Below are 25,621 nucleotides of genomic sequence, written 5' to 3'. Positions count from 1 at the left end.
TTTTCTATTTCTCTTCCTCCTTCTCTTCCTCCTTCTCCCCCCCCCCCCAGTCTTCTTCCTCCTCCTACCACTTCTCGTCCTCTTCTTTTTTTTCCAGAAAGACTCTTGCTATGTGACCCTAGATGGAAGTTACAATTCTCTGGCCTCAGTCTCCTCAGAGCTAAGTGGCAGGTTTGTGCCACTGTGTAGGATTTTTACTGTTAAAACTGTTAATCTAAAGAGCAGATCTTAAAACTTGACTTCCAAGTTGTCTTTAAGAGCCTTGAACTTTCATACAAATATCCATAACAAAACTGTTGTCTTCAAGAGTACAAGCTGTAATCATTATCGTGTGCCTGATATCACTCTGTGTGTAGTTCCTGGAGGATAGAAATCATGTTTACTATAGATCCTGGAACAATCAATACCAAATGCATACTATCTGTTCAATTACATATATGTAGCAAGGTAAAACTTCACAGTTAGAACTTCCATCTGGGCTCAAGGATGTATTTTGCAAAAAAATATTTTTTATATAACTTACAAGTTATATAATACAAAGCTACAAGTTACCATAAACAAAGACCAAATAAATGATTTTTTTTTTTAAGAAGTGTTTTTATTCCAAGTGGAGTTCAGAGAGGCAATTGTGGGAGAGTAACCTATAGTAGCACGCTAAAGAAAGATAAATATTATTTTAGCAAAATTTGAAATTCAATTTATTTTTGTTTTTAGTTTGTTTCCTGCTCTACAGAGAGAATAGGAAGATATTAGACCATACTACCTTTCCTTGCTAAGAACAAAAACAACAACAAAACCTTAAAAGATTTTTAAGTACATGGTGATCATTTATAAACTGAGCAGAGCCTATGCAATTAAGTGATTCCAAGTAAGACGTAATTTCAGAAGCTGGTTTGAGTTATTTAAAAATTTTATTAAAAAAACAATATATAGCTCAGAAATTTTGAAACTATGCATTGGAATATATTCTAATGATAATCATAAAAGATAGATGGTGTTGATTCCAATTTCAAATAGAGAAAAAGATTCATCTGAGATGGACTAGTAGGCACTTATGATAGAATCTGAGCCTGAGCAAGCTTCCCACACAGTTGCTACTATCTGCTGCTGAGGGCTATCCACCACTGAGGGCTCTCAAAGAAAATGCATGGTTTTATTATTTATTGAGATATTGCTATATTTGTTTATTTATCCATTTATTAGTTATTATGAAATTCTATTAAATCCTCACATAAATGACTGAATGTAGAATCCAGTTTTTAGATGCATGGTTCTAGTACGGGCGATAAGGCAAGAAGAGCAAGACCCTTGAAGACTGCTCATCTAATTCTTACAGAAAAAATAGCAAGTTTGCTGCCTTTCAGCAAACTGTACCTAAACACCATTTTGTTACAGAGGAAAGTAATATATATTAAAAAGAAAAAAAAAAAAGTTAAGCAGGGGACATGAATGCCAGCACAGCAAAAACCAAATATTCAAATATAGGGCATTCAAGGGACACCATCACCGTAAGACACAATATGTGAATGACATATAGTTGCCAGGCAGAGCTATCTACAGCAGCCTCTAGGAAATCAAATGCCTAAATACATACCTTTTCTTCCTTTTTGTTTGGTTTGTTTAATAGGTAAGCTAAGCAAGTGTGATTCTTTTGACCTCAACCCCAGTCTCTTCTAATTTCAAGACAAGGTCTTGCTAAAATACCAAGGCTGTCTTTGAACTCATCCTGTAACCAAAGGAAGCTTCAAACTTGTGATCCTGCTGCCTCACTCAGCCTATGGAGGAGTATCAGAGAGTGTAGACGTGATTTAAAAGAAATTATCATTTTGTAAGCCAGGTTTTTTATGTCATTGTTGTATTTGCTATTATTATCCCTGGAAAATATATCCACACAAATCACCCACTCAAGTGAAATCTTGGTAGTTTGTTGTCTATTCACATTCCCAACATAGGCAGTGTTACATGTAAGAAAGTAGTGAGAGAGGAGGGATTCGATCCAATGTCTGAAGTGAGAGGTTGTGTAGAGCCTCTGTAGTTTAAAGTTCAGGAATATCATGAAAATTTTACAAAACCCAAACTTTCTGACAACTGCTTGAAATATTTCAGCGAAATGTAAATTTTATTTTACTTGAGATAATACTCCAAATTACTTACTTTCCAGCACCTACTAAAACATAGAAAACAAAACATTTTTAGTCATGTAATAGATTTTAATGAGTAACAGCAAAAACATTAAACATTGCACAGTATGTGCTGGTAGGTTCTATAAAAGACAAGTGTTGGAACCAGCAATATGTGAACAAAAGGCACCTGGATAGGACATGTAATGGAAACTAGGCAGAGAGCACTCTCCAATATATAGCAGGAAAACAAACTAAAAACCAAAAAAGACAAAACCCCAAAACACAGAGCACCATGGAATCAATATTGGGTATGCTTATGACTAAGCCTGATACTCCATTACTTGGCCATTTATTATAATATGTTAGTTATTCTTTAAAGGCAGTCTGATTGCTCCTCCAGGTCATGAGTTCAAATCCCAGCAGTCACATGGTGGCTCACAATCATCCTAATTGAGAACTGATGCTACAGTGTACTTATGTATTAGTAAAACAAACCTTTAAAAAACAAAGTTCCCAAGAGTGTAGAAATGTAACAGCTGCTTCTACAGAAATTATGGGTGGCTCTGAAAAGAGCCTTTGGGTTGCAGTTTGGACTTGTGTTTAAGCCCTCTCGCCACGAATGCGGCGGGCCAGCTGGATGTCCTTGGGCATGATGGTGACACGCTTGGCGTGGATGGCGCACAGGTTGGTGTCCTCAAACAGACCCACAAGGTAGGCCTCGCTCGCCTCCTGCAGAGCCATGACGGCTGAGCTCTGGAAGCGCAGGTCGGTCTTGAAGTCCTGCGCGATCTCGCGCACCAGGCGCTGGAACGGCAGCTTGCGGATCAGCAGCTCGGTCGACTTCTGGTAGCGCCGGATCTCGCGCAGCGCCACGGTGCCGGGACGGTAGCGGTGGGGCTTCTTCACGCCGCCCGTGGCCGGGGCGCTCTTACGGGCGGCCTTGGTGGCCAGCTGCTTGCGCGGAGCCTTGCCGCCGGTGGACTTGCGAGCGGTCTGCTTTGTACGAGCCATTACTGTAAAGACTGAAAAAGAACTAACACTACAGTGCGCTGCAAAGGGCTGGCCATCTTTTATACAATCAGACTATCTGCTATTGGACCGAAGAACATTCAAAGGGCCCGCGCTTTGTTGGGATTGGTCAGCCTCTGCCTCTAAATCCTGGTTAAAAAGCTTTCAGAAGATGCACCCTCTCCGCCTCTCTGCCCCTCCGTCTTTGCTCACTTTCATTTTACAGAGTAGTGTATATAACTCCTGTGAACAGAAATTTTACATAAGAATCTATAAATCAAATTGTCTCAAGCTTTAAAAAAACTCAAATCAGGTGAACTTAGAAATGTAATCTAAACAGGTTTCATGGCCTTTGCAAGAGCTAGTTTAAGAATAGCTTGTCAATTCCAAATACAAATCTTTGGAACCGGATACACACAAGCAGATCAAGTTAAAGAAAATACTTCCGGAACGATGGACGGAAGTGTGATTTAATGAACTTAAGTCGTTACTACTGTTATGATCTTGACAATTGAGACATGTATGACGAACCTAGGTGCCAACTTTTCATTAATCCTGTATAGAGACAATTGAGACATGTATGACGAACCTAGGTGCCGACTTTTCATTAATCCTGTATATAAGGTATTCTAAAGCTTCACTTCCTACATTTTCGCAATTATGGTAGTAACATTAAAGTCAATTTACTAAGGTTCAAAATTACTTTGTAACCTCTCCATATCATGTTAGTGGAAGAGTAAGTTTCAGAAGGTGGCAGCTCATTTTATGGAAAAATGTGGGTGGCTCTGAAAAGAGCCTTTGTTTTGTGTAACCTTCCAGTGGGCAGTAAAGACAAAAAATTCCACAGCTTATTTCCCTTTGGCCTTGTGGTGGCTCTCAGTCTTCTTGGGCAGCAGCACGGCCTGGATGTTGGGCAGGACGCCGCCCTGCGCGATGGTGACGCGGCCCAGCAGCTTGTTGAGCTCCTCGTCGTTGCGGATGGCCAGCTGCAGGTGGCGCGGGATGATGCGCGTCTTCTTGTTGTCGCGGGCCGCGTTGCCCGCCAGCTCCAGGATCTCGGCCGTCAGGTACTCCAGCACGGCCGCCAGGTACACCGGGGCGCCGGCGCCCACGCGCTCCGAGTAGTTGCCCTTTCGGAGCAGGCGGTGCACGCGGCCCACGGGGAACTGCAGGCCGGCCCGGGAGGAGCGGGTCTTGGCCTTGGCGCGAGCCTTGCCGCCCTGCTTACCGCGTCCAGACATCAGTGCGTCTAAGATGTCAGTAAAGACAAAACAGAGAAAGGGAAAAATAAAAGTTGAGTAAGTCCTGAGACGGAACAGCTACTATTTATACTAACTGGAGGTATTCTGTTTGTCTTTCTTCGATTGGTTAATATATTGTACCCAATTGAAAGCCAGAATTTGAGCTCCTCATTTGCATAAAGAGCTGCATTTTTTTTTTTTCCGTATCTAGTCCGTCCTTATGTTGTACTTTAAAAAATAAAAACCGTATGGATTCTGGGATTTAAACGCTGGTTTGCATGATTAATAGTCAAGAAGGGTTTTTTTACTTTGTTTTCCAGTTTTTACTTAAGTAGAAATAAGTAAATGACTGATTTTCTTGTTTTCATACAGGTCTTTGTAGTCTCAAAAACTCTGAAATATAGAGTAGGAGTTTTTCTGAGTTGTTGAGCCACTGTCCTTTTTTCAGGGTTTAGAATTGTGATTTTTATGACAAGGAAAGTCAGTGCAGCGCTTCCCCAATCTTTTATTCATGGTAAGGCCCTTTCAGGCTTAACTGTACTTCATCTTGATGTAGAATCTTACAGAATATTACCAAACTCTGTTTTCTAAACTAGAGTTCAAGATTCCCTAGCTAACTTAGCTTCTTTTAAACTGCTTGTTACAAACAACCATAGGGGAAAAAAAATCCCCCCTCTAGCAGCAGAGTGAGGTACCAGGATGTGGTCCTCAATACCAGGAATACATAATTTCAATTGGCTACAAACTTTCTGAATAGTCATCTTTGGTGGGTTTCTAATAACAGATTAGGTACATAATTTGAGGCTCTATGCCAGGCTTTCTTTTAGCTCCAGCAATATCAAAGAAAGTAAAAACATGCAAATTATTCTTTATCATGGTTGAGTTATCCTTAAACTGCCTGGAAAATAGAGATTAAGGAGGAGAGCCTGTCATTGACCCAGGAGAACCTGCAATATATGCGGCCGGGGAGTTCCTGAAGTTTGTGCGCTGAAAGGCCTTGCAGCCTTGGTGACTGCAGACAACATAGATGAAACATCTATGTTCACAGAGAAAACTTTGTTTCTTTGGAATAGTACCAACCTGAAAGAAGGAGACTAAGGACTCTCCTGCTCCCGGAAACCTTGTCCATCTCCTGTCGAGCTATTTCCATCTTGGTCTTGGTCTTTTTTCCACTTGACATAAGCATTTCCTAAATTCCCTGCTACCTTCCCTCCTACTCCTTGCGCCTCGCCAGATGATAAGTGTAACAGCAGGAGCATGTCTCATGACTCAGCGTCTGATAACGTTGGTGTATGAAATAGAGGTATAGAAGAAGGAAAAGAGAACCACACAGATACATGTGTCATGTGGGAGCATCACAAGCAAGATCATGTAAACTGGCTTCAGACACCCCAGAAGAGGGCATCAGATTTCATTAAGGATGGTTGTGAGCCACCATGTGGTTGCTGGGATTTGAACTCAGGACCTCTGGAAGAGCAGTCAGTGCTTTTAACTGCTGAGCCATTTCTTTAGCCCCTGTGTAAACTTCTTAAGCTACCCCAAATTCCAGTGTAGCTGAAGAGGTGCTGTGGTGTTTTACTCATAGACCTTAGTAATATAAATCAAAGAAACGATAAATATATAGGTGCTCATGTGTATTAAACAAATAACAGATAACAATGTCTAGTGCTAACAGCAGTCCTTTCTGTAATAAACAGACCCTGCTTCAGTTTATAGAAGGGATTTATCAAAATTGAGCTCTAATTGGAGCATGTGTCTTTAGGTGACTACGGGGATATCAAAAAATATCCCTTGTGTCAAGCACTGATATTTTCAGAATTATTTAAGAAGCCTGGATTATTTTGATCAATGGAGGAAAAAAAAACCGAAGATATGAATCATGGAAACCTAATGTAAGAAATGTCGTAAAAATGTCTTGTTTTCAAATAGTAGTGAGTAGACTGTGTTGCCATTTACAGTTTCGCAGCGGAAAATATCTAGAAGCTTAACAGTACACACCTTCTGGAAAGTGAGATGTTACTTTTGGTGAATGAAAATAGCCATTCTGGAAGGCAGCGAGGGAGCAAGTATGGAAGATATCCTATGCTTATCATTCAATCTATAAATCCCATCTCTTAATGTTTCCTATAACGTTTTCAAAACCACATAGAGAAGTATCACTCTGTATTTTTATGATTGAAAAGACTGTCAGGATTTGAAGTTAGTGGTAAGTCTTCAATACTTTAACTAACGGTCAGGTAGTATATTTTAAGGAAGTTACAATGAAAAACCTGACAACAGGATTCACTCACATGTAAGTCATAAGAACAGAACAAAGCAAGAAACGAAACCAAGACAAAAACAAACATAAAACAAGCAAGCAAAAAAACCAAAAACAGGAACAAAAATAAAAACAAACGAACCACCACTGTTGAAAATGTAAAGGAGTGGGAAAGAAGGCTTGAAAAGCGTGCCTTAAGTCCTGTGTTCCACACAACTGCAAGGTCAGGGAGGACCGGGAGACTCCTACAATCTCAGGACGTGAAAGGTAAAAGCAAGAAGAAGATCCAACACTTCGTGTCAACCTCAGCCGCATAGAGATTTCAGTTTCTTCATTAAATTAAAAATGTGTTGAAAGATGCTAAGGCAGACTTGAGAAGCCTGCATCTTCCCCCTTACAATTAAGCTGGAATACGGCATTCTTGTCTCTTGTTCACGCTCCTTCAGATAATGAACAGTCTGGTCCTTCTGCTTCCTGTTTCTTTGAAGGCCTTCCTTATTTTTCCAACATTTGTCATTGTTTTTTTCAATATGGCATGATCAAGCAAAACACCCAGTATTCATATCTTTTTGTGCAAATGAAACAGAAAATAAAAAGGGAAAGGTATGAAGACAACAGAGAAAATAATCCCTAACTTGAGAGATCCACTTAAAAAATGGTAAAACTGTTAACATCTTACTTCAAAGGGACATTCTCAAGGTAAGTTTCAGGAACTGTATGCTGTGTTCTTTTCTTGCTGTTAAGGTGGGGTGTGTATTCACACACACACACACACACACACACACACACACACACACACACACAGTTTCTAAGACATGAATTTTAACCATGGTATTTTGTGTGTACCGAGAGTTCTGTCTCTGTGTCTGTCTCTCTACCCCCCAATCCCAGTGTGTGTGTGTGTGTGTGTGTGTGTGTGTGTGTGTGTGTGTGTGTCTGTTTTGTAGTCTAGGTTTCTCTGTGTAGACCTCAGCTGTCCTGGAATTCTCTCTGGAGGACTGGCTTGCCTCATACTCAAATCTTCCTGCCTCTGTCTCCCAGGATTAGAGGAAGGTATAAACACTGCCCAGCATTCTAACAACTCTTGAAGTCTTTGCCTAGCCTTTTCAGAGCCTGCCTGTCATATTTAATGAATCGATAAACCAATGAGAAAGCAGGGGTGAAGTCCTGAATCATGGACAAAATATTTTAAAATATTTTCCATTAACTACTCATTCTGAGAACTTTTTCTCCTGTCCACACATACTCTTAAGACAGTTTAAAAATGAAAAAAAGAAAAACGAAATTTAAATCTTAACACCTGTTAAGTCACTTGCCCCATCTGGTTCCTAGTCTTCCTGCCCTAGCACAAATGCTCCAGGCACTCTTGTATTTAGAAGTCCTCTGAGATCCACCTACTGTCAATGTCCTACCCTGAATGTAAAAGGCCCAAGACATAAGAAAAACAAAGATCCTAATTAGAAAGTTGCGGTTGCTTTTCACTGAAGGGCTCAACTGGCTGTAGTTTAATACTCAACTTCACAGTAGGAACCTAAACTTTTAAGGAACCTAAACCTGCAAAAGCCAAGTCTTTAGAGGTAGCACTGCTACCATGGACTGAGTAGGATGCCCTTAAGACTCAAAAGCTCCTTAGCCCATGTACATCAAAACTCAAACAGTGCCACGGAACTGGGAAAATAGCTTTAACAAATGGCAATGCTAAGTGATGACCTCAGCCTTTAAACTCTGAGCAAATACCCAACTTCATTTCTTCATAAAGTCAAATTGGCTGACAAAGTTAGGTCATGAATTACAACTCTCTTCTGAAAAGTGTGGGTGGCTCTTAAAAGAGCCTTTGGGTTTGCTGTGAGCTCTACGCGCTCACTTGGAGCTGGTGTACTTGGTGACGGCCTTGGTGCCCTCNGACACGGCGTGCTTGGCCAGCTCCCCGGGCAGCAGCAGGCGCACGGCCGTCTGGATCTCCCGGGACGTGATGGTCGAGCGCTTGTTGTAATGAGCCAGGCGGGACGCCTCGCTTGCGATGCGCTCGAAGATGTCGTTCACGAACGAATTCATGATGCCCATGGCCTTGGAGGAGATGCCGGTGTCGGGGTGCACTTGCTTCAGCACCTTGTACACGTACACTGAGTAGCTCTCCTTGCGGCTGCGCTTGCGCTTCTTGCCATCCTTCTTCTGAGCTTTAGAGATGGCTTTCTTTGAGCCCTTCTTAGGGGCTGGTGCAGATTTAGAAGGCTCAGGCATTTTCCTGAAAAATAGATACCCAAAAAGAGTAGAAACTGGTAGGGAGGCAAGGAGCACTCATTTTATTTATACTCTTGAAATTCAAATGAGGGCGCAAGTGCCTTCACTTTTGATTGGTTAAAAATAATGGAATCAAAGCGTGTATGCAAATAAGAGATTCAAAATCCCATCTACAATTGGACAGGAGAAGAAGGCCATTTTGACCAATAGGACGATCTTTCGTGACCCTACACACTCTAAACGGTACCTTAGTATTAGGTTACAGTGTTTCCTTATTTGGAAGCTTTTAGTATTGTCGGGACATGGAAAGCTTGGCTGCAAGGCTCCTCCCCGACCGGCCTGCATTCCCCCGTGGGCCGGGTCCACCGCCTGCTCCGTAAGGGAAACTATTCGGAGCGCGTGGGCGCCGGCGCCCCGGTGTACCTGGCGGCCGTGCTGGAGTACCTGACGGCCGAGATCCTGGAACTGGCGGGCAACGCGGCCCGCGACAACAAGAAGACGTGCAACATCCCGCGCCACCTGCAGCTGGCCATCCGCAACGACGAGGAGCTCAACAAGCTGCTGGGCCGCGTGACCATCGCGCAGGGCGGTGTCCTGCCCAACATCCAGGCCGTGCTGCTGCCCAAGAAGACCGAGAGCCATCACAAAGCCAAGTGGAAATAGATTCAAGGCCAAGTCAAGAAATTTTTATTATCGATGTATCTAAAGGCTGTTAAGAACCATCCACTTCTCCCCAAGATCAGCTGATGATGCATTACCTATAGTGCCCTCCACTTTATAGAAAATACAAATACTGCTCTTGAGAATTGAGTGTTCATAATTAAAGGTCCAGTTTCCAACGAATCAAAAATTGGCAACCTTTAAAATAACTCACCCACAGCGCTTTACATACTAGTTGCCCCCTTTAAGACCAAGAATGTGAGTTAAGATTGTGAGTTACGATTTTACTTTACCCAACTCCAAAGTAATTACAAGGCATTACACTTTGTACCGCGTAACAGAAAATTACAAAAGAATGGAGAAACGTCAAGGCACTTAGATTTTCGATCACCGCACTTCAAAAACAGGATTGTGATTCCATCGGGAGATAAAACTCCATTAAAAACACCAATTAATTTTTTTTTTTTTTTTTGTACAGACGAAACGTAACTTGAGGCTGTCGGAACAATATAGCCAATCAGATACTCTTAAAACTACCAATCACACAGGCTATTTCCCAGCCAATGAATTTGTGGCGCGCGACTTTCGAAAAGTTGCAAGGCCAATCAAAATGCTTCTAAGTATATTTAAGGGCAAGATTCCTTTTGCCCTCCACTTCAGTGTTTTTCCTCCCAAGAATGGCTCGTACTAAGCAGACCGCTCGCAAGTCCACCGGCGGCAAGGCCCCGCGCAAGCAGCTGGCCACCAAGGCCGCCCGCAAGAGCGCCCCGGCCACCGGCGGCGTGAAGAAGCCCCACCGCTACCGCCCCGGCACCGTGGCGCTGCGCGAGATCCGGCGCTACCAGAAGTCGACCGAGCTGCTGATCCGCAAGCTGCCGTTCCAGCGCCTGGTGCGCGAAATCGCGCAGGACTTCAAGACCGACCTGCGCTTCCAGAGCTCGGCCGTCATGGCTCTGCAGGAGGCGAGCGAGGCCTATCTTGTGGGTCTGTTTGAGGACACCAACCTGTGCGCCATCCACGCCAAGCGTGTCACCATCATGCCCAAGGACATCCAGCTGGCCCGCCGCATCCGTGGCGAGAGAGCATAATTTTTATGCTTTCTCTTTCAAAAAGGCTCTTTTAAGAGCCACCTCAAGTTTCATGTAAAGTTGCTGTATACTTCTCATGGATTGATTTCTAGTAAGTAGATGTTTTTCCTTTTTAGTACCCCAGTTTGTTGTACAAAAGCTAGTTCTTTAGACATGAAGGAGACTTGTAAATAAGTGACAAAAGATGTACACCCGATGGAAATATTGCAACTATAAACCAAAGAAATGTAACAAGACCCAATCCAAATTGACAGTACGTAGTAAAGTGACGTTCACGGCTTATCTTGACTCTGGCCTTGGGTATCGCTGTTTGCTATGGTGCTTGGACTGCTGATGCCATTATAAGATAAAGGGAAGGAGAAATCGTGTAATGGGCACTATAGACTCAGCTGTAAGGAATCTGAACACTTCATCCTCAGGGAAAATTTCCTGGTACAACTTTAGAACACCTTATAGATTCAGCATTGAATTGTATCTTCCTAAAAACAAAGAGGTCTTCAGGGAAGAAAGTAAAAATTAGAAAATTAGAACTGTGATTCATTAGAGGGACCCCCCCCCCAACAGACAAGTCTGCAAATCAAATGAACCAAATATTGCTTAACATCATCAGGAGGTTGAAGCAAGATGATAAAGAAATTGAGACCTGGCTGTCCCAATATAGTAACAAGTCAACTTGGGCAACAAAGTAACTTCTTGTTTCAAGCGGGGGTGGGGGGTGGGGGTGGGGAGAGAAAGAGAGCAATTATTCTGCTAAATAGGTTTTTACCAAAATGGATAATCAAATGTAATTTTGTCTTCATCTTCTTCAAAGATGACCCCGTTTCAGGTATAAGGCAGTGCCAAGGTAGGCCAGAGAAGCTGTAAGAGACAGGCCTGAGAGACCGGTCTTCATTACTGTCAGCACTGGTATGAGGAGACAAAGGTAGGGCAAGGCAGGAAGGCATCAGGACGCTCTCTAAACTTCAGGACTACATCGGAATTATTGTTTCCTTAGAAACAGCTAGAACGAATGAATTTTTGTATTTCCTACACTATTAATATGAGAGCTGTAACTGACAAGCATTTTAAATTTAGCTAGTCTAGTCCAAATTATACTTTAAGTGTAAAGTATATTCCAGATTACAAAGACATGAGGAAAAAAATTGACAGAATAGCTTCATATTATCTATTGAAAGTCTATTTGTTTACCCTGGTTGATAGAATTAAGATAGGTTTCAGTTGTTTTGGTTTTTAATCAGAAAATTTTAATTAAATATATGATCATATAGTTTTGTGGAAAATTATTACTGTATAGAAGATATGATACTGATTCATAGATCAGAAACTAAATGAATCCTTGATGTTGCCAAGCCTCCATTCTTAATCTCTAAAATGGGAGGAATAATAATAGCACACCCCTCCATGTGCTATGCCAAGACTGTGTTAAGAAATAAATGTATAATAACAGCTACTATGTTTGGCTTGCTACAAAATAGTGCACATAAAATACTAGCTCTCAGTAAGTGTTATGACCACAGGGTCTGAATCCCTGCTCTCTTCCAAATGGTGTGATCCTGCATATGCGGCTTCTGTTCAGTCTCTATCTGGGACTCCAAACACAACGAAAGTACTGGGAGGAAGGCTACAGTCTTGAAAAGAAAAGAGAATGTCACCTCAGTGTTTGTTATGTTGGCATGAGGGTCTCTAACCTAAAATCAGAATAAATTTTCCTTATGGAAGCGTCTCCATTCTTATACCTGGAAAAGGAGCAATTCCGACCACTCCAGAGATGGCAGTGGCCTGAGGCCTTACTCAGATAACAAGGCTGTCAATGTGGCTTGAACCTCTGTCTGGACCAGTTTTCATCAACTGTGTCAATCTTTTGAAGCTTGAACTCCACTTTCCTGGGCTACCATCATTCATTCTAAGTTCCCTACTCTAACTTTATCCTTGAGTTTTATTCTGTTCTGTGAACTCTGAACTAAAAACTGTGGCTGGCTTATAATGTTTAGCTCTCAAATAATTAAAAGGAAATATTTCATATAAAAGTACAGATGGAGACTGAAGATATAGCTCAATGGGAGATCATTTGCCTGGCATACACAAGGCCCCTAGTTTATCCTCTAGTAACAAAATGAAGGAAAAGTATTAAAAATAAATCTAAAAAATACATTTGTTCAACATTTCCTATATTCAGATCAATTTTAAATATCCAAATCCAATCAATTGAAACCCAAAGAAGCACTGAATAAAAACTAGAAAATCAATTATCTTTTCTTGGAATGATTCTTCACATGTCTAACTCTTGGAGTGATGAAATAAAAAAAGTGTGTAGAATTGAAAATATCTGAAGGTGCACTGTAGTGGATAGTTTGAATACTATCATTAATTTGAGCTTTGCTGTTATTATCATTATATTGTTGTGATGGTTATGGTTATGGTTAATTATTTCCAAGGCATCTCCCACGACAGACAAGCAGTCTACCCCTGAGCTACATACCCACATTCTCAGTCTTATTTTAAAAACCGTGGTTTTATTTAAAGTAACATGTTTGTTGGCTGGGTGGTTGGTTATTTTGTTTTTTGGTTGTTGTAGTTGTTTGTATATTTTTTTTGTTTTCTTTTGACAGTCTCTCTACATAGCACTGGCTGCCTTGGAACTTACTACAAACACCAGGCTGAACCTGAACTCTCAGAGGTACTCTCCAGTCCTACAGAGTGATAGGATTAAAGGCCACCACACTCAACAGATTTTCTTTTGGTTTTTGTTTTTTCCTTACAAGACTTTTTTCTGTCTACAACCCAGGATCCTCCTACTTGACCTTCTTAAGTGTCAGCTTTACAAACCCTACCACCACACCCTAAGCTATATTTAGCATCACAATTAGATCTCCACTGTTACTACAAAGTGATTCAATTCTAGTCAGTGAGGTATTTCCAGTAACAAGAGTTCATTTCACCTGGCTCCAGGAGGAAATGAGAAACTCAGAAGGGAGGGATAAGAATATAAAATTCTGGCTGGGTGTGGTGGCACATGCCTTTAATTCCAGCACTTGGGAGGCAGAGGCAGGCGGGTCTCTGAGTTCAAGGCCAGCCTGGTCTACCAAGTGAGTTCCAGGACAGCCAAGGCTACACAGAGAAACCATGTCTCGAAAAACCCCAAGGGGGGGAAAAATGAAATTCTGCCCATCTTTTATCTAGGCCCTTCCCTGCAATTCTGCTCAGTTCTATTTTCCTTACTTTTCTTGTCCTGCTTTCTGGTGGCTTAGAAGAAAAGCTCCAGTCAACTGACATCAGGTGACCACTGCTCCTATAACTCAGTTCTACCTTTTAATTTTTAATTATTTTTGATTCAGGGTCGCAACTATGTAGCCCTACCTAGTTTAGACCAGCTTCACCAAGAACTCTCAGAGATTCCAATAATCAGACATTCTGTTTTCATAATTTCAGTATATTACTAATTAACAATAAACATTTTCAAATACTCTCATCATAAATAAAGATGTAAAGGAAAGGACTGAGGTCATTCTATTTTTTTTTTAAAGATTTATTTATTTATTATATTTAAGTACACTGTAGCTGTCTTCAGNCACTCCAGAAGAGGGAGTCAGATCTCATTACAGATGGTTGTGAGCCACCATGTGGTTGGTGGGATTTGAACTCCGGACTTTCAGAAGAACAGTCGGGTGCTCTTACCAACTGAGCCATCTCACCAGCCGTCTGAGGTCATTCTAAAGTTGTATTTATCTATATTGTTTTCACAGTCATGGGTAGCTAACTGAACACTAGAAATAATATATATTCTGGACTGAGATGAACTACAAGTACAAAATATATTACAAAGATATAATATAAGAAACAAAATTATGGGCTGGTGAGATGGCTCAGTGGGTAAGAGTTCAAATCCCAGCAACCACATGGTGGCTCACAATCATCCGTAACGAGATCTGACTCCCTCTTCTGGAATGTCTGAAGACAGCTACAGTGTACTTACATATAATAAATAAATAAATCTTTAACAACAACAACAAAAAAAGTTGTCCTCTGGGGCTGGTAAGATGGCTCAGTGGGTAAGAGCACCCGACTGCTCTTCCTGAAGGTCCTGAGTTCAAATCCCACCAACCACATGGTGGCTCACAACCATCTGTAATGAGATCTGACTCCCTCTTCTGGACCATCTGAAGACAACTACAGTGTACTTACATGTAATAAATAAATAAATAAAAATAAAACATAAAAAAAAAAAAAGAAACAAAATTATAGATTATTACAAAGATGTAATATAAGAAACAAAATTATAGATTATTACTCATTTTATATTCATTTTACATTGAAAGACAGTGTTTTGGATGTAGTGGATTTAAAATGGATTTTTCCCTATGAATACTGCTTTTAGATTTTAGAGTTACATATGTGCATGTAAAGTTACATACGTGCATGTATCTCATATATATATATATATGGACAGACCTGGTCTAAAATTCTTAATTCATTTGTGCAACAATGGCTTCAATAACTAAGTGGTTTTAACGCCCACTTTGTGGGATGGTTCCTAAAGGAATAAAATTTCATAAACTATTTATTGCAAACAATAATAAAGATGCTTCTAGGGTTAAAAAATATTGGGACATATTTGGAGAAAATTCAAAGATCTATAGGTAGATAACACGTTTGTTTTTTACATAAGCAAACTGCTAGCTTCACAAATGTGCTTTAATCCAATCTCAATAAAAAAACCAAGAAGCTTTTCTCTGAGTATTGGGATGCTAACAATATCTTCAAATACATTGTCAGGGACACATTTCAGTGGTAGAATAAACTGCAAGCATATTCAGTCCCCTTAATAACGAATATAGAAGGAATGCCTTGAAAGATTTTGAGAAGAGGCCTGGAGGTGGTGAGGGCTTAAATGTCAACTTAGTCTTCCAAGATAGCCACAACTATACAGAGAAACCCTATCTCAGAGATGGGGTTGGGGAGGGCGGGGGGGTAGGGGTCGTCTGACAGCCACAAAAACAACAACAAAAAGGTTGTGAGAATTAGTTTTCTCCTATTATAAGTTTACCAAACAATATTTGAATCATTGCTATGTACCAAGTACCCTCCACAACGAAGATAGCAGCAAGAAGAGTTAGTCTAATTCTACCTTAGAAACTACCAAAAGGACGCAGACAGAAATTTGAGATTCAGGTTATTCAAGGAATTTAGCCTATGGCAAACATGAAATAAAAACTGGGAAGAATGGAGACAGAGTTCACAGGTGGTCCCGAGGGCATGGAAATGCGAAGCTGGGTCTATTTATTATGCTTTAGCTGTTTGCTCATTTAAACTGAGGACTCAAAACACTGGGAGAAAACGGGCGATTTTCCTTTCTGATCTCCTGGCTTTTCCACGATAAACACTTAGGACACTGAAATCAACACTGGATCCACTGAGCAAATCTCAGTTTTAGGTCTCCAAAAAGCACGCTTCACATCACTCACTATAGGGAACACCAGAAATATGATCCAGGCTGAAACAAATCAGCAATCTGAATCTCCCTCTCTTAAAGACTGTGGGTATGAAAGAATCCAGCAATGAATGAAAACTAAACGCTTTTTATTAGAAGCATACACTTTCAACAGATAGCCAATTTAACCTTTTGGATTGTACAAAGCATTACCAAGGAATCTAAGTACTTATACAAGGTCAATCTTTAGTGACGACACACACGTATAAAGTAAGCGCTTCGGGAGGCTGAGGCAAAACAAAGTTAAATCTACAAGCTGAGGCAAAACAAAGTTAATCTACAACTATGCTGCATCAGAATAAGGCAAAGCAAGTATAATAATTGGTAATGGTGTAAAAAAAAAAAAAAAAAAAAAATGGCTGACCAAGGTTGTGACGCAGTTCAACCCACAACTCCGTCGCTGTAAAAAACAAATCGAAAGTATGAGAAGCAATCGTTTCAGTCCTGGGTCCAACTTAACTGTGCAAGCTAGTCGTTCCGGCAGCTACCCCTTAAAATGTCTTTGTACTAAGGAAGGCAGTTTACGTTAGCGCCAGCACCCCACCTTCTCCCAAACTTCCAGGCTAACACCCACAAAAGAGGCTGAACACGGAAGCCACCTACAAGTCCCGGATGCGTTTCTCCACGGAGGAAGCTCAAACTTCGGAATGGCGCCCAATCAAACTAAGAACTAGAGTCCTGGGCGGGAGTGAGCCAACCCACAAGCAGGGCGGAACTTTCAAATCACCTTGCAGTCCAATACGGACTAGCGCCAAGGGTTGCTTTCTGCTGCTGACAGCCATGGGAGGGCGTTCCACGTTAGCACTTCCTGAGCAGCCCAGCACAAACAAGTCTAGGTGGGACACGCGACCCCACCCATCCCACCGAGCGAGCAAGCGCTGCCGGGCCGGAGTCCCATGCAACCTTGCTTCATTAATCACACAAATGTCACAGCTCTTAAGTGGGAGTGGTGGCTCTGAAAAGAGCCTTTTGGATTGTTGAGGAGGCAGCCTACTTTTTCTTGGCTGCAACCTTCTTGGCCTTCGCAACCTTAGGCTTGGCAGCCTTCGGTCTTACGGCCTTAGAAGCGCTCTTGACCTTCTTGGGCTTGGCGACCTTCGCTTTCTTTGGACTCTTGGCCACCTTCTTGGTCACAGCAGCTGCCGCGGGCTTCTTCGCCTTTTTCGGGGTCTTCTTGGCCGCCTTTTTGGGTGTGGCAGCACCAGTCGCCTTCTTGGGCTTCTTGGCTGCTCCCGCAGGCTTCTTCGCCTTGGCCGCGCCTGCCTTCTTGGCCTTGGGCTTGGCCTCGCCGGAAGCCGCCTTCTTGTTGAGTTTGAAGGAGCCGGAGGCGCCGGTGCCCTTGGTCTGCACCAGGATGCCCTTGTTCACCAGGCTCTTCAGCCCGAGCTTGATGCGGCTGTTGTTCTTCTCCACATCGTAGCCCGCGGCCGCCAGCGCCTTCTTGAGCGCGGCCAGGGACACACCGCTGCGCTCCTTGGAGGCGGCCACAGCCTTGGTGATGAGCTCGGACACCGGGGGTCCGGACGCCTTGCGACGCACCCCAGCGGGTTTCTTGGCGGCCTTCTTTTTGGCAGGCGCCTTCTCCGCGGGGGGCGCGGCGGCTGGGGCAGCAGGAGCGGTCTCCGACATGATGAGTCTCTAGAAGTCAGGAACTGGTGGCAGTACGCCGATGGAGTACCGCGGCCCCGGCCGCTGTATATATAGAGCGCAGGCGCGCGCTGATTGGTGCTCCGGCGGCCTGCCTGGCTGGCAAGCTCTGAGCAGCCGCGCTGCTCCCAACTTGTGTTTGTTACACTTCACAAAAAGGAGAAAATATTAAAATGTCTTACACCAAATCTCTCGAGTTTGGCCGGTAAAGGATCTGAGAAGTCTCAGGCTTCAGGATATATGTTTATTTTTTCCTCATCCCTAAAGACAACGCGCCTAGGAGTCCCTAATTCCCCCAACTCCAAAGGAAGTCCGGGGTAGATGGAGACCACTTTCTGTTTTTCTTCTAAATTACCTGGTCGCTCCTTTGCCCTTGAAAGTTCTTTTTCTCAGGGATTATAGAGCACATGCTTCCCTTAATTTAGGGACAAAAATGAAGCGATTTCCGCCTAAATTTTCACGATTATTCTGTTTCTTCGCAAGGGAAGTAACACAAGTCCTTAGTGACTTCTGAGTAGAGACCCACCACAACTATGGACTAGGACTGGGATTTCCAGTATAAAACACGTGGGATAAGTTGAGAGGGGGTTCATAGGCCTTGGGGGTGTATAATGTGGTGGTGGGGTTAGGACTTAAATATCTGATTTAAAGATACTGACTTTAAAATGCTTTTCATTGGTGGGGGCGGGGCACCCCTTTCACTTCTATGATGGGAGATACTGGGCTTTATTTTTAAAGCTCCTGGTTCCCCTCTGAGTTTTGCAAAGTAGGGGGTCTAGCTCTGAAGAATAAAGATAATAAGAAGGGAAAGAAACCTCAAAAGTCTATATGAGCCCTCCTCTCCCCCAAATGCCAATTAGAGTCTTTGAAAGATCTGTTTTTAAAGCAACGAGCAAATATTTGCTTATTTTGCAGCAATGCAGATATAAATTTCAGTGCATGGAAATTCTAATCTAGAAAATAGTTTGTCTTAGTACAGAAGGACCTTCTAGACTTGGAGACTATAAGGTGCAGATGTCAGTAAACTTACTGGCTTTTCTAAAGGTTACGTTTGACATAGATTTGAACAAGCTAAATATTTGAAATAGAAAATGTGGCCAATTTTACCAATAAGATAAGAGACAAGATGAGTACAAATTATCATGTCATCTGTAGTGGACAGCTGTGTGTCATCTCTCCTCAGTTCCTCTGAATATGGCAATCTGTATTCTAGTCAACTTTGCTTTGTTAGCTTAAAGTTTTCAGGTTCATACTTCAGCCTTTGGCTTCAATAGCTACAACAATGTTTTTGTTGTTAGAGAAAATACAAGGTAAACTCTCTGCTAATATAATTAATACATGGGACAAAGGAAGTTCCCCTAATTTTATCAGAAATCTCTGTTTAAGTATATGTCTGCATAAACACATGTGATGAGGTTGTCAGCACTAAAGTGTGGTAAAGTCACAAGGTGATACAAAATTGAGTTCAGAGATGTTTGTGAAACAAAGCATATTTTATAAGACTGAGAATGGTCCTGGAGTCTCAGGTAATAACGTTAGTTTAGCACTTGCAAACAGCATCTCCTAGGCTTCTGCCCTCTGGGAATTAACAGCCTAATGGGATTAGGGATGGATGAATTGCTAGCAATAGAACCACTTTAAGAGTTGCCTTCCTGTGTGGACTTTGAAATGGGACTTGCAAGGCATTATTGAAAGTACACAACTCAAGCACCTTCGACATCCCAATACGCTTTAGTGACAGAAATGAGAACATGTCACCTTGCTCGGATTATGTGGAAAATGAATGAATGCCCTCCTCATCTGATAGTTGCCCATCTCCCCCAAGAAAAAAGCTGTGTGATCTAGTACTCCAGTTTACCCACCTCCCTGTCACTGTAAATTGTCGAATTATTTTTAAAATCCTAGATTTGTTCATTTGAGTGTTGTAATTCGTTAACTTATTATAACCTTTCAAGCTGAAACAATCAAATCATAGCTCTTTAATGCAATTAACTAATAAAGTTTTACCTGGTGTAGATGCAAATTAATTGCTTCCAATAGAAAAGATAACCCTGAAAGTTATATTTGTATCGTACAATAATAAATTATATCTATAATTTTTCAGTATTCATTCAGCACTCATTCTGTCTCTGAGTAAATACACACTTTATCTTCCTGTATTCTTCTTTGAACCAAAATGTCATCCAGCTTGCTTACTCAATAATGAGTTCCATCATTCTTCGACATATACATGAGCTTACCACATATAGTACTTATATATGAGTCATACTTTTAATAGCTCAAAAATTATATGCTGATGCTTATTAGTCAGACTGTCCTAAGGGCATCCAATCAGAATCTTCAGATGTCACCCTCTAAAATGGAAACTATAAAATGTGGAACTTGAAAGCAACCTGAGACTTAATAAGTGTCTGATGGAGTCTGAGATTTTAAAGTAAGTTGACTAAGATTATGGGCAAAAAAAACCTTCTATTTATATGTGCTCCGAGCAAAAGATTAGATTGGTGATATGACCTTTAGATTCAGTATCACTGGATAGCCACCAATGAAATGAGGACACTGGTGAAACGTGATGATGTCAAAGTGATCTGGTACATTTGTTTGTATGATGAAGATTGCACGAGGGTTTTGTCATGCCATGTCTTCAGGCTGTGTTGCCCTGGTGGGCAGAATTAAATATGTAGAGAATATGCAGAAGGAGCTGGAGGTAGAAAAGTTTAACGGCAAGAAACACTCATAGGAGGGAGAGAGTGTTTAGGGCAAGTTTAAGGGGCGGGCTTCCACCTTTTCTTCTCCATTTCCTCCCTCTAACATGCCAGAGTGGGGTTAGCTGGAGCAGCTTTTCGAAGTTGTTAGTATAGATCCAACTTGGAGTGATTGAAGCCTGTGTTTTTCTAACTTACCAAGGGATGATGGTAAAAGCCACAACCACATTATTTGCAATTCCTTCCTCAAAATGATAAATGATAACTGGTCCATTGCCAGACAGACAATGTTGGCAGCACAAGTTAAAACTACACAAGTGATGTCAGGAGGTTTATAGCCTTTTGTTTGTTTGTTTGTTTGTTTGGTTGGTTGGTTTGGTTTGGTTTGGTTTGGTTTGGTTCGGTTTATAGCCTTCTACACTGTTGTCTCACCTCAATCTCACAAATAATTGCTACAAATGACCTTGAGCAGTAGTTCTCTTATTTCCTCAGTCACTCCAGGCAGATGTCCGCCAATTACAAGGTCAAATCTTTGCTACAGTGTTTTTTTCTATTGATTCCTGAATACATGAAGGGCCAAGATCTTTTTCACAGTTTATACACCAGTGCACCCTCAAATGCAATGGGGAAACCAACATACATCATAACAGTAAGGCATGAAGGAGGGACATAATGCAAATAGAGAATTGCAAAAAGAGACACAATGCGAAATGGTCCCCAGACACTTTGAAATTGCCAACAGAGCCCTGGGATACACCTCCCCTACCCCCCACCCTAACTTATTTTTCAAAAGACTTTAAAACGCTTTCAAAACTTTAAGCTCACCTTCCAAATATACAAAATTGACAATCGTGACAGTATACACTTTTTATACCTCCTCAGTCTAAGCTTATAATGAAGGCACAAAGGGAGCCGTAAGTTAGATAATCACCTTGACCAGAGCCAAGGCATCATCTCACGCATGGCTGTTTTGTGGGAAATATATAGCTAAATGTGCTGAGATAGTATTTTGTCATCCCGGACCACAAGCTTGCTGTGAACACCCTGCACCAGACAGCCTCTGAGCACTTACTTAAGGATAGAACACCTGCAGTGAACATAAAGGACAACCATCCAAGGAGAGTGTCTCCTCTCAAGGCCAGGGGCCTGCTAGGACAGACACAAGCAGGCCTTACAGGGAAAGAACTCCTGATAGGGAAACAAAAGTCTGAAAGACAAAGAAGGGTAAGAGGCTAAACCTTTTCCTTAAGTAATGAGTAATGCAGCAGTGAAATTGTAAGATAAGAGAATTGCTTAAGCCCAGGGGATAGGGAGGCAGGAGGGTTAAAAATTCAAGACAGAGTTCAAGGCCAACCTGTGCTGTGTGAAACCTGTCTCAAAAAGAAACAAGGAAAACAGTTTAGAATGGGGGTCCTCAAGCTCTTAAATGTTAATCCCTTTTCTACGCCAATAATCTAGTAAGTCCTCTGAAAATCCTTTAAGATCCTAAGTCTGTTGTATGGACCATTTTAGGTATTGAAGCTAGGTATTAAATTAAGTAATCTGATCATTGATAACCATGATTTGTTTAATAATCTTTTAAGATATAAACTTAATTAAATGCATTTATAATTATATGTTATTCATATGTAAGCTGTATATGCTACACTACAGATTTCAATCTCATATACAAAGAAACCATATATAGCATAAGATGGGAAGTTCTTATGCTTCAACTCATTCAGAAGACCACGCCACACTGATCCAAAACATGTAAGGTTGTGCGTAGGTGGAGATTACAACTTACTGGTGATGACAGTGATCTAGAAGCATAGCTTTGAAGCACGCAGGCTTGGTTTTAATTCCACTTCCTCCATTCACGTGCGGAGGACGATGCCCAGTTCCTGAGCAACAACTTACACTTTGAAGATAGTGAGGATTAGTCGCGAGGGTTCCCCTTCAAGGTTTGGGGTGTGCTCATGTAACAGTTATTCCCACCAGACCCTTAAGATGTGAGGACCCTCTGCTGTGTGGGCATGATTCGGAGAAAGGTTGTCCCTTCCTTACTTTGAAGAGATTGATGAGAATAGATCAAATCGGATGAATGGATGAGAGTAGAGCAAGTCCAGCCAGCTGTTTCCTTCTTTCTGATTACTTGTGTTTCTCAGATGCATCCTGAAGGCCCAAGAACCCATCTTCTCTTACCCTAATAAGAGAAGATGTTTCTGGGCCATCCTAGATGGGAAGGAATGATGTGTGTGTGTGTGTGTGTGTGTGTGTGTGTGTGTGTGTGTGTGTGTGTGTACAAGTGTAAACAAATATGGTTATGCACTGGAGGACAAGTAGATGAGTAAATGATGCAAGACTATGACTCTGCAATAAGGGTCTGTCCCAACAGTCACCCAGAACCTCATCCCATGTCCACTTTGCAAGCTTGTGAAGACCCTCTCACACAATCCCTCTGTCCCTACTTCTTCCATTCCAGGCAGGTCATACTTTTGATGACAAGAGGGTATGGCTGGTTAATTCATAAGAAAGGTCATGATGTTTCTGTCTTGGATGCACTCCCACATAATCTCAATCTTCTTATATTACATAGAACTTCTGTGACCAAATTCTTATCAAGTTAACTGACCTAAGATTTGTAGCAGTCAAATATATGAAATATACTTTCATAGCTAATAAGAGTAGTTGTGTTTTCTTTCTTATTTTACAAAACAAAACAGCATTGTATATTACTCAAGTGTCTGTCTACCCTGGTTCGTAGATGGAGTATCTGAGTTAAATTCAGCTTTGCTGTTTTCCAGCTGCCTAACCTTGGATGAGTTACTTAACCTGCCCATGCTTCAGTTTCATCATTTGAAAGATGCCAATAATAATAAACCACATGTTTTATAGGTTGTTATGGGATTTATGAATCCATACATATTTATGCTGTACAACAAATTTCAGATGAACATACAAAGAATAAAAATTAGTTTAGAATACTGTACATAAGTACCTGTGCACAAACTAGTGCCCATCCCTGACTGTGCTAATGTGAATGTCATTAAGGCTCATAAACAGCTTAGTGAATACTAGTCAAAAGAGGCCTTTCCAGCACCATGGTCATCCCAGTGAACAGCATCCTACCTATAACCCCAGCCTTAACATTTCACCAAAGGAAAACCCCAAACTCAGCACAGAGCAGCAGTCTTAGCATTTCATGCCTCCAGCACCACGTACACTTCAAAGAGGTATAAACTTTTCAACTAAAGCCATGAGAGGTGCCACACCCCTTTAATGCTAGCACTCAGGAAACAGAGACAGCCAGATCTCTGTGAGTTCTAGGCCAACATGTTCGACATGGGGAGTCCAGGCCAGCCAATACTTACATGGAGATTTTCTCAAAACATAGATGATAGATAGATAGATAGATAGATAGATAGATAGATAGATAGATAGATAGATGTAGGTGTGATGTCTCATGTCCGTAATCCCAGGACTCTGGAGACTAAAGCAAGAGGATTCTCCAGAGCTGGAGAACAAGTTGGACTACATAATGATCATCAGTTGAACCAAGCTTGGATGACATAAGACTTTCAAATTTGTATATATAAACTATACAAAGCAAAAACACATCCCTACCAATTAACTACTTACCACTCGATTTAGTTTTAGGTAGGTTTTCACCCCTATATGACATGTGTGAAACTTTTATCTTATAGGAATCACAGCCATTTACAACATGTGCTGCTGTTTGCCTCAGTAGACACTAGATGGCAGGCCAAAACAAGGATGCTACCTCAGACGCCAATCAAATTTCTCTTGACCTAGATAAGCATTAATCTTCAGCTATGTTCATATTTTTCTATCCCTTTCAGAAGTTATTAACACCATCTGTAATATAGTCATTATAATGAACTAGAAATTCATGATATGCAGTCTGTCCACTGGCAGGGAACATGGGAAGAAGAAATTAAGTGAACTGAACTCTTCTCTAAGTGACTGAAGAATCCATGTTGGCTCATTCACTCTGCAATTTCAACAGCAACTACAATAAGCCTAGCAACCGCCAGGCTTAGGGAGTTGTAGAGCAATCCAGACAGTTTGTCCTCCTGTAGGAACTGGAGGACAGAACTCTCCTCAGAAAAGATAAGTGATGCTGGCTGTGAGAAAGGGCTCACAGCAGAATGATCAAGAACAATGGTCACTTTATACAGTGGTAGATTTTAATGATAGAGCCTTGATTTAAGTTATTAAATCAGTTCTTAGTTGTTGGGGTATTTGTTTGTTTGTTTGTTTGTTTGTTTTTAAGTAAAATGGCCACAGTGAATAGGCTAACCAGACACTGTCCTGCAAAACAGGGGAAGCAGAAAGACAGGCAGTTGAAGGGATTTACAAGGCAAAGGATTCACTGGGCATCTAGTTGAAGTCTGAGATCTAAAAGTCAACAATTGCAGCTCAATTAGCAACATTTGCTGTAAAGGTTGCCTATGTAGAGACAATATTCCTTTTATAGTGGGCTGTTACAAGTAAGCAATGAACCATGCTCAAGGCTTGAATACATATGACTTCCCATAAGCCTTGCCTGTTTATGAACCTGCAGCTCTTTTAGAATCTAACAAAGAATATAAAATTTATTTATAGGTTAAAAAAAAAAAAAACTTGTGTAACCTTTGTGCCCAAGGTTTTACCTTATCAACTATAATCCCACCCAATGTGTTAAATTATGTATACAACTTAAGAGTTGCCCTGTGATGTCATGTAAGTCCCTGAGCACTCAACTTAACTACAATCACTAAAGTCATGTACGTGACCACTGTAAAGTCACTTAAGCACTACTCTGTTGAGAATCCTATATATACAGTTGGTGTAACTGTCTTCCTACGTGTCTCTATCTGCTAACAGTATGTAAATATGTGTTGAAATATCTTTTAGTTAAACTCTAACTCTGCTTCCAACTTCTGCTGAAATTTCTGTTGGTAGTATACCCTGGCTCCATCTCAGTAATATCTCTAAGGACCCAGAACTATGTCTCAGCCCTGACCAGCCCTGCTGGTGATCATAAGGCAAGAAGAAGCTTTTGTCTTATAGTGAAAAAATTATGAAATTCATAATTAAGGTCTATCAATACTCGTGATAATAAATGTGGCCATCATGGAGATACAAAGGGTTCATAACTGTACAGTGGGCTCAAGA

The 25,621-nt window shown here is 41.4% G+C and overlaps 4 protein-coding genes across 4 annotated transcripts in view; all 4 read right to left on the bottom strand.

Annotated features, from left to right (window-relative positions):
* LOC110333933 (histone H3) overlaps window positions 1–3,134 on the bottom strand; it is a 5,357-nt gene extending 2,223 nt beyond the window's left edge. The window contains exon 1 of the mRNA XM_021215721.2: window positions 2,806–3,134. Coding sequence (XP_021071380.1) covers window positions 2,806–3,134 — 329 coding nt within the window. The remainder of the gene's footprint in view (window positions 1–2,805) is intronic.
* Window positions 3,135–3,934: 800 nt separating this feature from the next.
* LOC110333937 (histone H2A type 1-B/E) lies at window positions 3,935–4,404 on the bottom strand. Its single transcript, XM_021215724.2, has one exon. The coding sequence runs from the start codon at window positions 4,370–4,372 to the stop codon at window positions 3,980–3,982; it is 393 nt and encodes a 130-aa protein (XP_021071383.1). The 5' UTR covers window positions 4,373–4,404; the 3' UTR covers window positions 3,935–3,979.
* Window positions 4,405–8,450: 4,046 nt separating this feature from the next.
* Window positions 8,451–8,928, bottom strand: LOC110333942 (histone H2B type 1-B). Its single transcript, XM_021215730.1, has one exon. It carries the CDS (start codon window positions 8,871–8,873, stop codon window positions 8,493–8,495), a length of 381 nt encoding a protein of 126 aa, XP_021071389.1. The 5' UTR covers window positions 8,874–8,928; the 3' UTR covers window positions 8,451–8,492.
* A 7,253-nt stretch (window positions 8,929–16,181) lies between these two features.
* LOC110333932 (histone H1.2) lies at window positions 16,182–17,774 on the bottom strand. Its single transcript, XM_021215720.2, has one exon. It carries the CDS (start codon window positions 17,736–17,738, stop codon window positions 17,100–17,102), a length of 639 nt encoding a protein of 212 aa, XP_021071379.1. The 5' UTR covers window positions 17,739–17,774; the 3' UTR covers window positions 16,182–17,099.
* Between the last annotated feature and the right edge of the window lie 7,847 nt (window positions 17,775–25,621).

Source organism: Mus pahari, chromosome 16 (assembly GCF_900095145.1).
Source record: "Mus pahari chromosome 16, PAHARI_EIJ_v1.1, whole genome shotgun sequence".
In the NCBI taxonomy this organism is placed as follows: domain Eukaryota; kingdom Metazoa; phylum Chordata; class Mammalia; order Rodentia; family Muridae; genus Mus; species Mus pahari.
This window is presented reverse-complemented; position numbering and strand designations above follow the sequence as displayed.